This window comes from Cordyceps javanica, chromosome 6 (assembly GCF_051103115.1).
Source record: "Cordyceps javanica chromosome 6, complete sequence".
Lineage (NCBI taxonomy): Eukaryota > Fungi > Ascomycota > Sordariomycetes > Hypocreales > Cordycipitaceae > Cordyceps > Cordyceps javanica.
In genome coordinates this window covers 813,417-826,771 of record NC_139300.1, presented here as the reverse complement: position 1 = coordinate 826,771, position 13,355 = coordinate 813,417, and the positions used below count along the sequence as shown (strand labels likewise).

Here is a 13,355-nt window from a genome sequence, read left to right as displayed (position 1 = left end):
AAGAAAAAAAACAGAACTCTTCACGCGCGGCATCAGCCGCCGTTTTACACTGAACAGATTGCGAGTCACCAGCTCTCGCGAGCGACGCGTCCGACAGTCGCTGCCCGGTGTTGCAAGCGAAGCAAGAAGCCGCTCGCCTTCCACACCAGCCCAGTGTAGTTAGTATAGGCGTAGGCATTTCTTGCTCCGACGATCACCGTGATGGCTTTCTTCCGCCGATACCACGCGGGAAACAGCGCAGAGCAACCGAGCTGCCCACCAATGCACACCCCCCACCCCCCCTTCACGACTGTGAAAAAGTTTCGAGAACTACAGAGAAGGGCAAAAAAAAAAGTCACACTTTTTAGTTAACACGAATAATACAGTAGTGGCAGCCATTCTAGCCTGTGACGTAGCGCCACCGGATGCCCACCAGCAACCCGGAGCTCTTCAAGTCCGACTAAACTCAGCCGTTAGTCTGCCATATATGCACCAGATGTTGCTCTGTTACGACGAAATTACTTTCGGCGAAGGAGTAGAAATCTCTTTTCTATCCTAAGCTTTTTCCTGCCCAGAAATACGGCATTCAATCAGTCTCTGCCCATGTACAATAATAGCTCTAGTGTAAGTAGTCTCATTCATGCCCGCGGAAAAAAATGGTGCAGGGCATCAAATAACCCTACTGGCCAGATGGAGATCCACCAAATTTTCAAAAGCAAAGTAGCAAAAGAGTGACGCCTGAAACGACGTTCACAAGCACCGCACGAGAACACTCTGCTACCAGGGAAGAAACAAGAATGGAAGCACGCAAGGGAGAATGATCGCTCATGGGCTTGAAGCAGGCAAAGACTCATTTTGGGCGTGTCAAGTACCCTAGGCTAGTGAGCGCTATTGGCAAATTGCCACCGAGCGTAATAAACAAAGTGAAGTGTGTCCCTGGCCCACATACCGGCATGTCCATAGATTGCCAGAGAAGCAGTCTTCGCACGCCTCCATGGCCAACGCTGATCCGGGGAGGGGTGTCCTCTGTACCCTGCGGGTAAGATGGGTCCGATATCAGCCAGATCGTGCGTACATGGAAGGGCGACAAGGCGTGGGGGCTGCATAGGGCCCAAGGTGCACTTGTGGCCCTTTTCTGTGGCTGCACCCGAGCGCGTCCGTTGCGCAAGGGCAGCAACAAAGTGCCGACCTGCTGTACTTTGCGATATATGTATCCAAGCGAAGCCGTTTCTGCACACGCTGCTCGACCGTCTTTCTGCGTCGGTGCCATGACTGCCAAAGCCTTCCTCACTGGCCACTCGAAGAAAGAAAAAGAGGCGGCACGAAAACGCGGCCCCAGCCTGAAGGACAAAACAAAGCAGCTGGGGGAGATTGCCAGGATACGCACGCTTACGCTGTACGAAGATCCAACGCATGGGTTTTGGCACATTGCGATGCACTGTCCCACAGGCAAGTCGTTCCCAGACATCAGCTCGCTAGTAAGCACCAAAGAACCCGTGTAGAAGCTGTTACTCACAGAGTCTCTCTAGATGAACGACTATCGGAGAACTGGCCAACAACCGGTAGTGCAAGATGTCAGTGGTCGTCGTCCCGCCCGCGCGCCTGCCACCTCTCGCAAGGTCAGCAAGCCGGGCCAGCGTCGCAGTGCGCGAAAAGCCGCCAGGGCCGTCAGGGATATCTACGACGTACCGGACGACGACGACGGTGAGACGCCCTGCTCCGCATCTATCGCCGACAGATCGCAGAGCAGAGAACCGAGCCTTGACGAGTATACGGTGGAAGAGGCTGCTACAATGGGTGAGGGTATTACAGCGGGAGAGGTCAATACGGTGGGAGGGGCCAACACGGAGGAGAAGGCCAGTACGGCGGAAGGGGTTGATACAGCGGGCGAAACCGATGCAATGGGAGAGGTTGGTGTCAGAGTAAACATGGAGAACACAGCGTCTTGGCCGAACGATGTGGCGGGTGTGGGAGACACGGTGTTCTGGGAAGCTGACGCTGGAACGAACGTGCAAGGATGGGATATCGGAGGCCCGGAGACAGGAGATCCAACTCTGGCGTGGGGTTCAACAGACGAGCTCAACTTGACCAGCTTGCCCGTTCCGCACAACAACACGAAGCAGCAAGAAGCACAGCAAAGCGAAACGTCCAGACAATGGGCGTGGTTTGCCTTGATGCAGGCACTCGTTCAGCAGCGGCAACTCTATTACAGTTTATGGTAGATTGCAATTTTAATAAGCAGGGGAAGGAAAAGAATTGTATTTGCTGTTGTCTCGTGAAGTTCCTCGCCTTTTCGCTTGCTGTAGAGCCCCGCCCCAAGTGGCGCGCAAAAGATGATGGATGGCCGTCTGCGACCTCAGACTGGCCTCTTCGGCCTACATTTGGCGGTGATGGGCGAGAGACTCAGAGGGAAGCTCGAGATATTCCGGAGGCGGGACTGCGTAGTCGTCTGCGGCTGAATTGCAACGAGGGCAGATGATACAGCGCTCAGTGACCGTCCGTTCGACGACCTGCTCGACGACCTCTCGGCGACGTCGAGGAGACCGGCAGTTGGAGCACGTGTCCACGACGTGTGGCGCTCCGGATAATCTCAGTAGGACGACTCCCCAACAGATGGACATGGTGGAGCGGTAGAGCCACTTGACGCGTCGCCTCCCGCAGCTCCCACATTCGTAGATTCTCATGGTATGAGGTGCACAAGATGGCATACCCATACGTGCGGCCGCACTGCGCCCACGCGTCTGCCTGGCCTTTATGTACTCTGCGACGACAGAGCCGAAGACGCAACAGATCAGAAAGGCATCCTTCCGGACGCTCATGGGCTGAGATGCCATGCGCCGCCGCTTCTGGCTGATGCGTTTGGTATATATAATCCGGTGCATGTCGTGGCACCCTGCGCTCCTACGACAGCAACGCGAACGAGATGCCTTGTGAGCACACTCTCTGGACACGCCTGGTAAAAGATGATGATAAATTTGCCCTGCAAGTGACGGATCGACCGAGAAGGCTTTTAAAGCAGTTGTGCGGCTCCTTGTCCGGTGAAGCTATGGAGCTTGTCTGCATGCTCGGCAACAAGAGCAAAGTGGCAGCGCTCCGCGATCTAGCTGTGGCGCCATCCTCGAGGACGCAGAGGGAGATCCATCTCGTCGCGGGATCTCTCCGAGACCCGAAAGAGCAACCTCTGCTCATAGTAGAAACCGACTGCCTCCTCCAGAACAAAATCCCAGCAGGGCCCAGCCCGCCGGCCTGCCACGAAGAGGTCCGCCACCGCCTACCGCCGGCAGCCCAGGCTGCGACCGCCGGGCACGCCGCGGACTGGACCATCAGTAGGCTTGCTCTCCCGTTTGCCGGAGTCGTGTGTATATTCGTCAACGACATTGACGGCGGCCTTCGTAGCGTTGCCCGGCATCTCGCCTCGTGGCTGGCCGACGGACCACCCTCGGGCAGTCCCGCGCTTCCGTGGCTGCTCCTCGTCAACGAGGGGTCCGGTGGCGGGTCAGAAAAGCGGACCGTTCAAGAGCTCAGAGACCATCTCGATAAAATCTGCCGGTCAGGGTCCTCCTTGCTGTCGCGATTCGCCAACGTCAGCGTTGCTGGTCTCGGCACCAGGAGCACCCCGCACAAACCGCCGAACTGGCAGGACTTTCGTGCAAAACTGTCAAACAGTGTGAGCGGCGTGCAAAAACACCGTAAGCAGGCAGGACGCCTGTTTTCTGCCCAGACCCTCTGTAGAATGATGGAGTGTGCGTCGAGCTCAGTCTCGTCCATGCCGGCGCCGCTGGATTTGGCGTCGGCGACGCGTATGAGGCGCCCTGTAAGCCAGTATCTCGAGGCAGGTGTGGTCGATTTTCTCGACCGCGTCGACTCAAGAGAGACGCTGGAGCTCTTCGCAATCCCCGTCATTGCCTCCAGCATCATTTTTGACCATCACATGCGGAACATGCACCGTGCGTTGTCCCTCTTGCCCGAACGAGCCGCGCTAACAGCACAGTCTTCGACATTGCCGAAGTTTTCCACCAGCTGTACCGGGCGGAAATCGACCTGGCCAGCCAGAGACTGGCTTCCACCTCTGACGAGAGCAGGAAGCTGGTTTTCTCCTCCGGGACTGACTTGACGAGCCTGCTGGCCCAGAGTCTAGAGAGCCAGTTCACGCAGTTTCGTGAACAGCGCCGCTCAGCATTGCTCTACCACGCCGACAAGCTCATCTCTTTCCGTACGAGGTGGAGGGGCGTTCGCTCCCCTGCTACTTGCTTTAGCTGCCTGGCGAGGCGGCCGAAGCATGAGCTGCCATGCAAGCACTGGATATGCGCAGACTGCTACAGTCACTTCTCCGTCCACGATGGTGGCCGTCGGAACCTGCCTTGCTGCGTTCTCTGCGGAGAAGAGATAGAGGGAGGGCTGCGCATACGCGACAAGCCGAGAACGGCCCTGCTTAGAGTGCTCTGCGTAGATGGCAGCGGTGGGAACGCTGGCAAGCCGCTCGCATCTCTCAAAGTACTGCAAGACAAGGTCGGGCTCTTGTCCTACCCAGTCCAAGATCACTTCGACATAATATACGGCACTTCATCAGGTTTGTGGCTTGCCGTTGTCGCTGAGCGCATCTGACGAAACAAAATACAGGTGCCATTGTGGCGTGCGCTCTCGCGGTCGGCAAGCCCGTCGACGAATGCATCAAGCTGCTCGAGGACGTGGCGCGGGACGCGTTCCAGGAGCGCGAAGTGTCCATGTATCCGTTCGGATGGACGGCAATAGGCCGGCGGTTCTGGCGATTCGTGTTCACGCTGCTCATGGACAGCAAGTACTCACCAAAGCCATTAGAAGCACGGCTAAAGACGGAGTTCGGAGAGTCGAGAACGCTTACCGACCGGTCCCCCGCCACGGCCAATGGCTTGCTGGTCGGCATGACCATGACAGCGGTGGAAGACACGGCAACCTTTGTGGCGACCAACCAGGGCGGGGCCGTAGACCCCAGCGGCGAAGCCGGTGAGTCGAAAAGCTGCTGAGGGAGGGATTGTCGCTAACCTACCCTACGCCAGCCGACTTCCGTATGCTGGGATCCCCCGAGCGGGTTCTGCTTTGGCAAGCGTGCGTTTCTTGCCCGGGTCTTGCGCTGCGGCATGCTAACTGAGTCGTTGTAGATTACGCGCGAGCAGCGCGGCGCCGTTGTGAGTGCCGTGCCGACGCCCGCGTGGGTTCCGAGTGCTAACCGTGGACTGCAGCTACTTTCCCCCGCAGGCCATCCACGGCGTCGCCTATCAGGACGGAGGCATGACGTACAACAACCCATCGGCGCTCGCCCTGGTGGCTGCGAAGGAGCAGTTCCCCGAAAAACCGGACCCGGGTCTGCTGGTGTCATGCGGCGCCGGGGTGGAGAAGCCTGGCAGAGCCCGCTCGCGCGGCACGACCAACATCGTAAGGACGGCGGGGGGCAGGGTGGAGAAGCGCAGGAGGGCGAGGCCCTGGAGCCGATGGAAGCTGTCCTCTGTTGGTCGCGTCTTGGGTGCCTTCATGAGCCAGAACGATTCGAATCGAGAGTTCGAGCGCGTGCGCCAGCACGCCGTCCACAGAGAGAACTTTTTCCGCCTCGATTTCGAGCACGACGGGCCCCGCCCCGCTCTCGACGATGTCACCGACCTGAAAGCGAGACAGTCGTGGGCCGAGGAGAGTGCAGCACGGTCGCCCAGCATAGATGCCCTTGCCCTCTGCCTACGGGCGCAGCACTTTTACTTCGAGTTGGACGACGAGCCGATGTATGCGAATCGTAGGTACAAGTGCTCTGGTCGCGTGCTGTGTGACCTCGACCCAGGCTCACCAGAGCAGATGCTGCTGCTGGACGGTCTGGACCGAGGCGGGGCAAGCTTTCGTCTCGACGGCCAGGTCCTCCCGCGGGACTGTCTTGGACGCGACGCTCGAGGACACGACAGTGTTGTGATCGGACATGTAACGTTCTCCGTCGACACGAAGCAGACCAAATTTTCGATCGAGGTCTGCGAAGGCGAGAATAGGCCCTACGGCATCAGCGGGTCCCCGTTCACGGTCGACTGGCTTGTGCAGGCGCAAGGACTGGATGACCATTTTGGCGGGGGCTATTGACGGAGCACCTGCCGCACAGCAGCACCGCCGCGCACGCCCGCCCCTGTGGCAGGCATCCCCCACCAGCCTACGACCCTGACAAGCGCTAGCAGCCTGCCGTGGCCGCCGCGCCGCGGCGGAGTGGGCTATATAAATCACCAGCAGCTGGACGCCGCACCTCGCCTTTCGCCCAACACAGTCTCGCTCGTACTGAACGGAAAGCATCGGAGTGGATGCTACCTTGCCTCTGCGCATCGCTCTCAGCCACGATGCCATGTGCCATGCCAAAGCAGGCGCACCAGCGGCAGTGCCGACGACTCACAGACAAGTCCCAGAATGCCTCAGAAGAGCCATCGCCCCAGCTTCGGATCAGCACGGAGTTGGACTACGACCAGTGCGGCGCTGTCATCGCAGCATGGGTGGACGCCATGTCGCCACTACTGCTGATGAGCGAGCCGCTTGCGCGCGAAGAGACGGTTGACCGGTAGCTTGCATCAAATACCCAAATCGCAACGGCAGATAGCGAGACAATTCACACACGACCGTTGTCTTTGATGTTCATCAACGTAACTTGCATGTGAAGCGTCTATTGCACGGATGTGTGACTTTGTGTAATTCGACCCGTATGCCAGTCCTGGAGGCTGTCCCTACCACGCTAACAAGGACCAGCCCAAAGCAGGCAAGGCGACGATGGCAGAGCACCAGAGAGGGTCGCACACTGCGCGAAGCTGCCAACGTGAGCGCGGACTTGGGCCGAACTATCCTCGCAGTGCACCAGGCCATCGCGGACGGCTGCTATCTACGTTGGAGCCTTTTCCGGCGCAGGTATTCGTGGCCCGCCCGCTTCATCCGAATTCCCAATTTAGGCAAGTACGACCATACCGCAGCCAATCAGCGTGGCGAAACCTGGCTGACAGTCCATTATCTACTTACACGGACGAATTTGCACGCAGATTGCGTCACCTTGGGCGCGTCGGCCCCGGCCACCTATTTGATGCTGCACGCGCGCTGTGAAGTGATGGACATGAATGCTGCGTCGGAGTGCCTTGGCAGAACCTTCGCAGACCTGGCCACCATGAAAGTTGCCATCATTGGCGGCGGCCCCTCCGGCCTGGTTACCCTGAAGTACCTGTGCGAGGCGCAGCAGTCACTCGGCTGCGAACCAGTCGAGGCTGTTCTGTTCGAATATCAGAGGGACGTGGGGGGCACATTCTTGGCTCGAGCCTACGAAGAAGCAGAGGTTGGTCGCACGGTCGATGAGGGGCTGACGAGCGGGCGGAGCGCTGACAACGGCATACAGCTCGTCTCATCCAAGCAGCTCACCTGCTTTTCCGACTTCCGCCACCAGAGCTCGAAGGACTTCCTTTCTGCGCCCGAGTACGTCGACTATCTGCGCAGGTACTGCTCCCACTTCAAACTGTGGCCGCACATCAAGCTAGGCACGAGAGTGGTCTCGGTCTCTCGAGGGGGCCGGCACAGCCACGTCATCGAGTACCGGACAGATGAAGGCTCGCTGAGATGGGACTGCGATGCCGTGGCCGTGTGTTCCGGGCTGCACGTGGAGCCGAACCTGCCTGACATCAGCGGGATAAGAAACGCGCCGGCGGTCATGCATTCTTCGCAGTTCAAATCGCGGCAGCAGTTCGACGGCTGCAGGCTGGTGATGGTGGTGGGCAGCGGCGAGACCGGGGCCGATGTCGCGTACCTGGCCGCCACGCACCCCGAGGTCGACCGCGTCGTTCTCTGCCACAACGACGGCTTCCACTTTGCACCAAAGGTCCGCTACCGTCCTCCGTACCACTGCATGACATAGTTCTGGCTAACGCGTGCGGCCGGGAAGCGCAATCCCGGGCCTGTGCTACTGCCGATCCTGGGTCGTGTGCCGAACCCGGCAGAGCCCGGCATTCCGATCGACGTGAGCCGGGCCAACCTCTTCGACACTGCCTACGTCCACCGCATACTGCGCCGAAAAGACGGCCTGCTCTGGGAGTACTATCGGCTCTACATCGCCGCGCTGCTGTGGTTGAGCTCGGGGACGACGGCGGGGATGGATCAGTGGGCTGGCGAGATCAGCTCGGCGCGTCACCATCCTTCGAAGAGTAGCGATGCCCCTGCCTGCCGCCGTGCCCACACGCGAAAACCAGTGCGCTAACTGCTCCCAGTATTTTTCAACAAGTCGATGAAGGTCTGCCCCTACATCAGCTTGCCCTATCGGCCACAGGTGCCAGGGCGCCGATTGTGGCGCTACGCTCTTCGGTCTGCCCTGGTCCAGACGCCCGTCGCGGACACGCACGGGCGGTGCGTCGACCTGGCCCCGTGGCCGCTTCGCATCCAGCCGTCGGGGTTCGTGGATTTTGTCGACAACGGCAGGCCGGAGTATGGAAGGATGAAGGAGCGTCGAGTGCGTCCCGACATGGTGGTTCTCTGCACGGGCTACAAACAGAAGTTCCCGTTTTTCGAGCGGCAGAGCGACCGGCCGTACGCGACGCCGGAGACGGCTGACGTTCGACGGATATGGCAGCGCGATGACCCGTCTGTCGGCTTCATCGGTTTTGTGCGTCCGTCGCTGGGCGCCATACCACCGCTGTCGGAGATGCAGGCTCAGTTGTGGGTCGCCCACCTCCTGGCCAGGCACCGAATCCCTCGACCCCTGCGCCCGGAGGACGAGTGGCACTACAGGCTGCGGAGCGTGCCCGGAGCTCGCCTTGAGTGTGGTGTAGATCACGAGAGCTATGCGTACCAACTAGCTCTAGACATGAACTCGGCACCTGGTCTCACGGACGTGGTCGGCTTCCGGTCGCTGAAACTACTCGCCGTGTGGGCGCTGGGAGCAAACTTCAACACCAAATTCAGGCTGCGCGGTCCCTGGCAGTGGGACGGCGCGCCCGCCGTGCTCACGTCGCAGGAGTTCTGGGCAACCATCACCAGACGGCCCATCATCTTCGGTGAGTGCCGCGGCACCCTGCGGATTGTCGATGCTAAGCATGATCAGGTCACTTCGCAGTCTCTTTCCTGCCCATGCTTCTCTTTGGGCCGATCAATCTGCTGTGTTTCTTGTTTGGGCTGCTTTTTCCCGTTTGAGCGGCGCCGCTGCCGCAGGACAACTAGCGCGGTGTGCTCCAGCTCCGAGGACCTGCTGTGCCGCGTGGCTGGTTTTGACCGTCGATGCAGACGTGCGGTTTTTGATAAGGCGCCGACTACTAATACATCTGGGTTGACCCAGGGTCGTTCATGGTCCATGGATGCTCACATGCTCTGCTGCCAAGTGATCTGTAAAACAACACACCGCACTCGTCACTATGGTCTTTGTCGTAAACGCGACCGAAGAGACCGACGCGAAGTCGTCGTACAGGACTATCATCGTGATCTGCGTTGTCACGTCTATTCTCTCCACGGTGGTTGTTGGTGCGCGTCTGCAACTGCGGCGGAGGAGTCATAGCCTGGCGGCCGATGACTGGATGTCCTTCTCGTCCCTCCTCTTCGCCGTGACGTACTCTAGCCTCTGCATCATCCGCACGTGCACCGCCGAATCCTGCGCGCTTCGGCTCCCATGCTGACTGTTTGACGCTTGCAGAAACCAGATACGGCCTCGGCTTGCCGCTCTCGCTGCGCCCTCCGCAGAACCTGCTCATGTATACGAGAGTCAACTTTGCGGGCCGACCGATCTACCAGGTGGGCATAAGCTTCTTCAAGATTGCACTGCTGATCAGCTACCTGCGCTTGCTCCGCGGCACCGACAGATGGCTGTACCGGCTCGTCGTCTGGGCCACAATGGCTTTCGTCTTGTGCAGCCACGTGGGCAGCGCCCTGCTGCTGCTCTTCGCGTGCAGGCCGGTATGAACGATTCCCGCAACACCCCTCGCGGCCCAAACTGACCGATCCGGACGCAGATCGACAAATCGTGGAATCCTCGCATACCAGGAAGCTGTCTGCCCGTCGGGGCCTCTTTCACGGCCTACGCCGTCCTGACGATCGTGTCCGATATCGTTGTCACGCTTCTGCCCGTCCCCGTGCTGTGTACGCTCAACCTTCGGCCGGCGAAAAAAATCGGCCTGGCGGGCTCGTTCGCTTTGGGTCTGCTCACGACATTGTGCTCCGTTCTGCGCTACACGCAGATCAAACGTATCCAGTCCGGGGACGGAAACTCAACCCTGCTGGTAGTGTGGGGTGCCATCGAGTTCCACACTGGGACCGTCGTGTCGTCGTTGCCGTTCCTGGCCCCTGCGTGTCTCCGATGCTGCAAAGAGGATGATGGTTCTAAGCGAAGCGGCCACGAGAACGGCCTCCGCGGCGAAAGGCAGGGCCGCGGTACCGGCGCGGAAAGCGACGGCCGCCCCCCCTATGGCCAGGGCCGTTTTGTCTGCGCAGAGGCCGCCCCACGAGCGGAGGACGGTGAGTGTCGCGGGAGAGGCTCAATTCTGGTGAGGAAGACCGTTTCCGTCCATGTTAGCATAGACGAGAAGGCATCTGCAGCCAGAATGATAGAGGCGAGCTAGTTTCAGCCACCCCGCGCGCGGGAGTCGACTCGGTAGCATGTTCGCCACAATTGGCTGTTCTTTACACCGAAAGTGAGAACCGGAATCAGGTGTGCCCCGAAGTTGGTCGGAGACTTCGTGGATGATGTCATCCTGCTTCGAGCCACGCCCAAGCGAACGAGTATAATTACGCCGTTCCTTGCAGTCAAGGCCACGGATGCGCCCCATTACATATCGACTTGATCACCTATTCCAATGAACGCAGCACCGCAGTCGTTCAACTCCAACTCCGCCACGGTCGAGGGGAGTGACACAGCCAACGGGACATGTGATCCAACTCTCGTCGACTTGTCTCGTGTCGACGGTACATCTGTTGCTGTCTCCGCATCACACGATCGTGACCGAGGAAGAACTGATCACTCCTGCCAGGCGGCTTCTGCTAGCCCAATCGATCCTTTTGATGATATATTTGCGGTCTTTGACGCATGAAAACATACGGTGGCGGAAATTAGCAGCTGGGCTGGCCGGCCGGGGGCTGATATGGTCTGAGACGATGCGTTGTTGCTTTCGCTTACTATGCGCGCCTCGTTCCCAGCTCGCGCTGTACATGCTATAAATTCAATACTACAGTATTTACTTACATGGGCGCATTCCAGACTTGTGAATGTTTCGCGTACCTCACCGCCCTACCCCGACACCCGAAACCCTTACAGGACGTAATTGCTTTCTCGCGAATCGCACGCCAAATATTCTTTTAATCTCAGGAGCAAGCGCCTCAATGTATTGACATAGAGATACAAACGTTCTAGGGTCCACAATCATGCCATGACCAGCTGGTGCTCCTCACCAGCCAAAGCCGCCTTGCCGTCGACGATGATCACCATCTTCCCGGCCCCGCGGCTGTCCCCATCCTTGGACTGCTTGATTCTGATGTACCGGATTTTCTGTTCTCTGGGAGACCACACGACCTCGTGGTGGAAGAGCTCTGTCAGCAACAGCGACGCGAGGCCGGCTGGCAGGTATACGTGGCCCTCTTTCGTCATCCAGCAGTCGGAAGGCTTTCCATCCCTGGCCGACCATTCGTAAGACACTATTTCGCGGGCATGCTCGTACCTGAGAGTCACCGTCTCAAGCTGCCGATGCTTGTCCAGCTTGTCGAGGGGGAGCATGCTGGTCTCGGTCGGTCAGTTTCGTGCCTACACCTCGGCCGTTCGGATTCACAGACGGCGTCAGTGTACTTAGTTTTGCTTGATCCGTTTTGGTAGCCACCGGCAAGAACTAGGCGAGGGCGGGCGTCTCTGGTCAATATATTGCTACTTGCAACGGACGCAATGTGACCCCATCACATTTCAAGGCACACCGGAGGCACTTTGTGCTGCGCAGCAACTTTTGAGGGTGGTGCGGGGCGGACGGATGGCTACATTAACCCGCCCTGCCCCTCATCTCATCCAGGCACCCTGACTGATCGGTCAAGCATGGATGCTGCCTCCGAGATCATTCGTCTGCACGAGTTGTACCAGGCATTGGAGCTCAAGCTGGACCAGGAACAGAAGCAGAACGAGTCGTTGCATCGATCGATCCTGGAGCTCCGCGAGCAGGTGGACGAGTCCGCCATGGAGAAGGAGGTCCTGGAACGAGAAACGGATCTGTTAAAGGATGCATTGGTCGAGAAGACCAGGCACATCTCCATGCAAGACTTGACCCTGGTAGAGGCGCAGAAGCATGCGCAGCTACTAGCGGCGTCCAACGCTGAGCGCGGGCAGGTGATATCGGCGCTTTATCGGTATGTCCAGTGCCCGGAGCAGCCGGAAGACATGTGCGACCACGGCCGGGAGAAGAAAAGAAAGGCGGAAGCCATAGAGCCGTAGTTCGGATCCTGCCGAACGTCTGCCGGGACCGAGGCGGGCTCGCCGGCCAAATCGAGATCTGCCGGCAGAGATGGCCATTCCGTGTTGCTCACAATTCGATACGACGAGGGCCGCAACCCTCGCAGGACCCAGCGCGGACTACGTGCGGGCTCCCGAGGGCTGTTGAACACGAAGCTGAGCGACGCCAACAGCGGCTGCGTCTTCGAGTACGTATGGCATAATGTGTTCTACGGCGGAAAATGGGTGCCACGTATACGTGTATTGGCACCTCCACCAGTGATCTTCCGAGCGAAGGCAGTTCACTGCCCTGATGCCAGCGAGGCTACTGTCGAGCAGTATGGGTTGTTTCCACAATGATGCTGGAAAGGCAGGCAGTGATGCGATAACGGTGCGACATTTTCCCCGTAGACAATCTGATTTCGTCAACAATTGCAGATAGGCATCAAAGTCCTTTCACTTTCTTGACCTCGGGTTCATAGTTGTTGTCAAAATCGTCATGCATTATACCGTAGAAACCGTTTTGGGAGTAACTTGGCGATGCCAAACGAGACCCTTCTTCTGACATGTAATTATGACTCGCCGTTTTGTGCAAAGTTCTTCTTCTTTCGCCGCCGACGCCGTTGAGACCGACCGCGCAAGCAACCAGCTGAGTACTGGTCTGGTCCGCTGTCAGCGCCCTCCTGTGAACGCTGTGCGTGCCATTCACAGGTTGTGCAGTACTGTGAAATCACAGAGCAGCATGTGTAGTCTTGGATCGAGCATCGCGCGCTCCTGACAGACGCATCTACCTGCGTTGTCTCACCTGCTCCTGCAGAGCAAGGTGGTGCCACGTCGACCACCTTCATAGCACTGCTGAGCCAGCATAGGTGCAAAATCATCACGATTGCGAGGCGGTGGTGGTTGTTTTGGTATTTTGATCATATTCAGATTAATCCGGGAGTTCTAAAAAAAGGGTGAGCAG

At 58.6% G+C, this 13,355-nt stretch overlaps 6 protein-coding genes across 6 annotated transcripts; 5 read left to right on the top strand and 1 right to left on the bottom strand.

The window, feature by feature from the left end:
* Positions 1-1,247: 1,247 nt before the first annotated feature.
* V2A60_008708 (uncharacterized protein) lies at positions 1,248-2,201 on the top strand (the record flags this gene model as incomplete). The annotated part of the gene is made up of 2 exons (XM_083259980.1): positions 1,248-1,457; positions 1,509-2,201. The coding sequence occupies 2 exons, from the start codon at positions 1,248-1,250 to the stop codon at positions 2,199-2,201; spliced, it is 903 nt and encodes a 300-aa protein (XP_083116106.1).
* Positions 2,202-3,025: 824 nt separating this feature from the next.
* On the top strand, positions 3,026-6,072 carry V2A60_008707 (uncharacterized protein; the record flags this gene model as incomplete). The annotated part of the gene is made up of 6 exons (XM_083259979.1): positions 3,026-3,926; positions 3,971-4,192; positions 4,600-4,962; positions 5,016-5,064; positions 5,118-5,144; positions 5,199-6,072. 6 exons carry the CDS (start codon positions 3,026-3,028, stop codon positions 6,070-6,072), a joined length of 2,436 nt encoding a protein of 811 aa, XP_083116105.1.
* A 248-nt stretch (positions 6,073-6,320) lies between these two features.
* Positions 6,321-9,132, top strand: V2A60_008706 (uncharacterized protein; the record flags this gene model as incomplete). Its single annotated transcript, XM_083259978.1, has 5 exons — positions 6,321-6,535; positions 6,721-7,828; positions 7,892-8,150; positions 8,214-8,996; positions 9,044-9,132. The coding sequence occupies 5 exons, from the start codon at positions 6,321-6,323 to the stop codon at positions 9,130-9,132; spliced, it is 2,454 nt and encodes an 817-aa protein (XP_083116104.1).
* A 218-nt stretch (positions 9,133-9,350) lies between these two features.
* Positions 9,351-11,015, top strand: V2A60_008705 (uncharacterized protein; the record flags this gene model as incomplete). Its single annotated transcript, XM_083259977.1, has 4 exons — positions 9,351-9,564; positions 9,626-9,885; positions 9,942-10,443; positions 10,792-11,015. The coding sequence occupies 4 exons, from the start codon at positions 9,351-9,353 to the stop codon at positions 11,013-11,015; spliced, it is 1,200 nt and encodes a 399-aa protein (XP_083116103.1).
* Positions 11,016-11,344: 329 nt separating this feature from the next.
* Positions 11,345-11,695, bottom strand: V2A60_008704 (uncharacterized protein; the record flags this gene model as incomplete). The annotated part of the gene is made up of 1 exon (XM_083259976.1): positions 11,345-11,695. The coding sequence occupies one exon, from the start codon at positions 11,693-11,695 to the stop codon at positions 11,345-11,347; it is 351 nt and encodes a 116-aa protein (XP_083116102.1).
* Positions 11,696-12,001: 306 nt separating this feature from the next.
* V2A60_008703 (uncharacterized protein) lies at positions 12,002-12,751 on the top strand (the record flags this gene model as incomplete). Its single annotated transcript, XM_083259975.1, has 2 exons — positions 12,002-12,309; positions 12,463-12,751. The coding sequence occupies 2 exons, from the start codon at positions 12,002-12,004 to the stop codon at positions 12,749-12,751; spliced, it is 597 nt and encodes a 198-aa protein (XP_083116101.1).
* Positions 12,752-13,355: the final 604 nt, after the last annotated feature.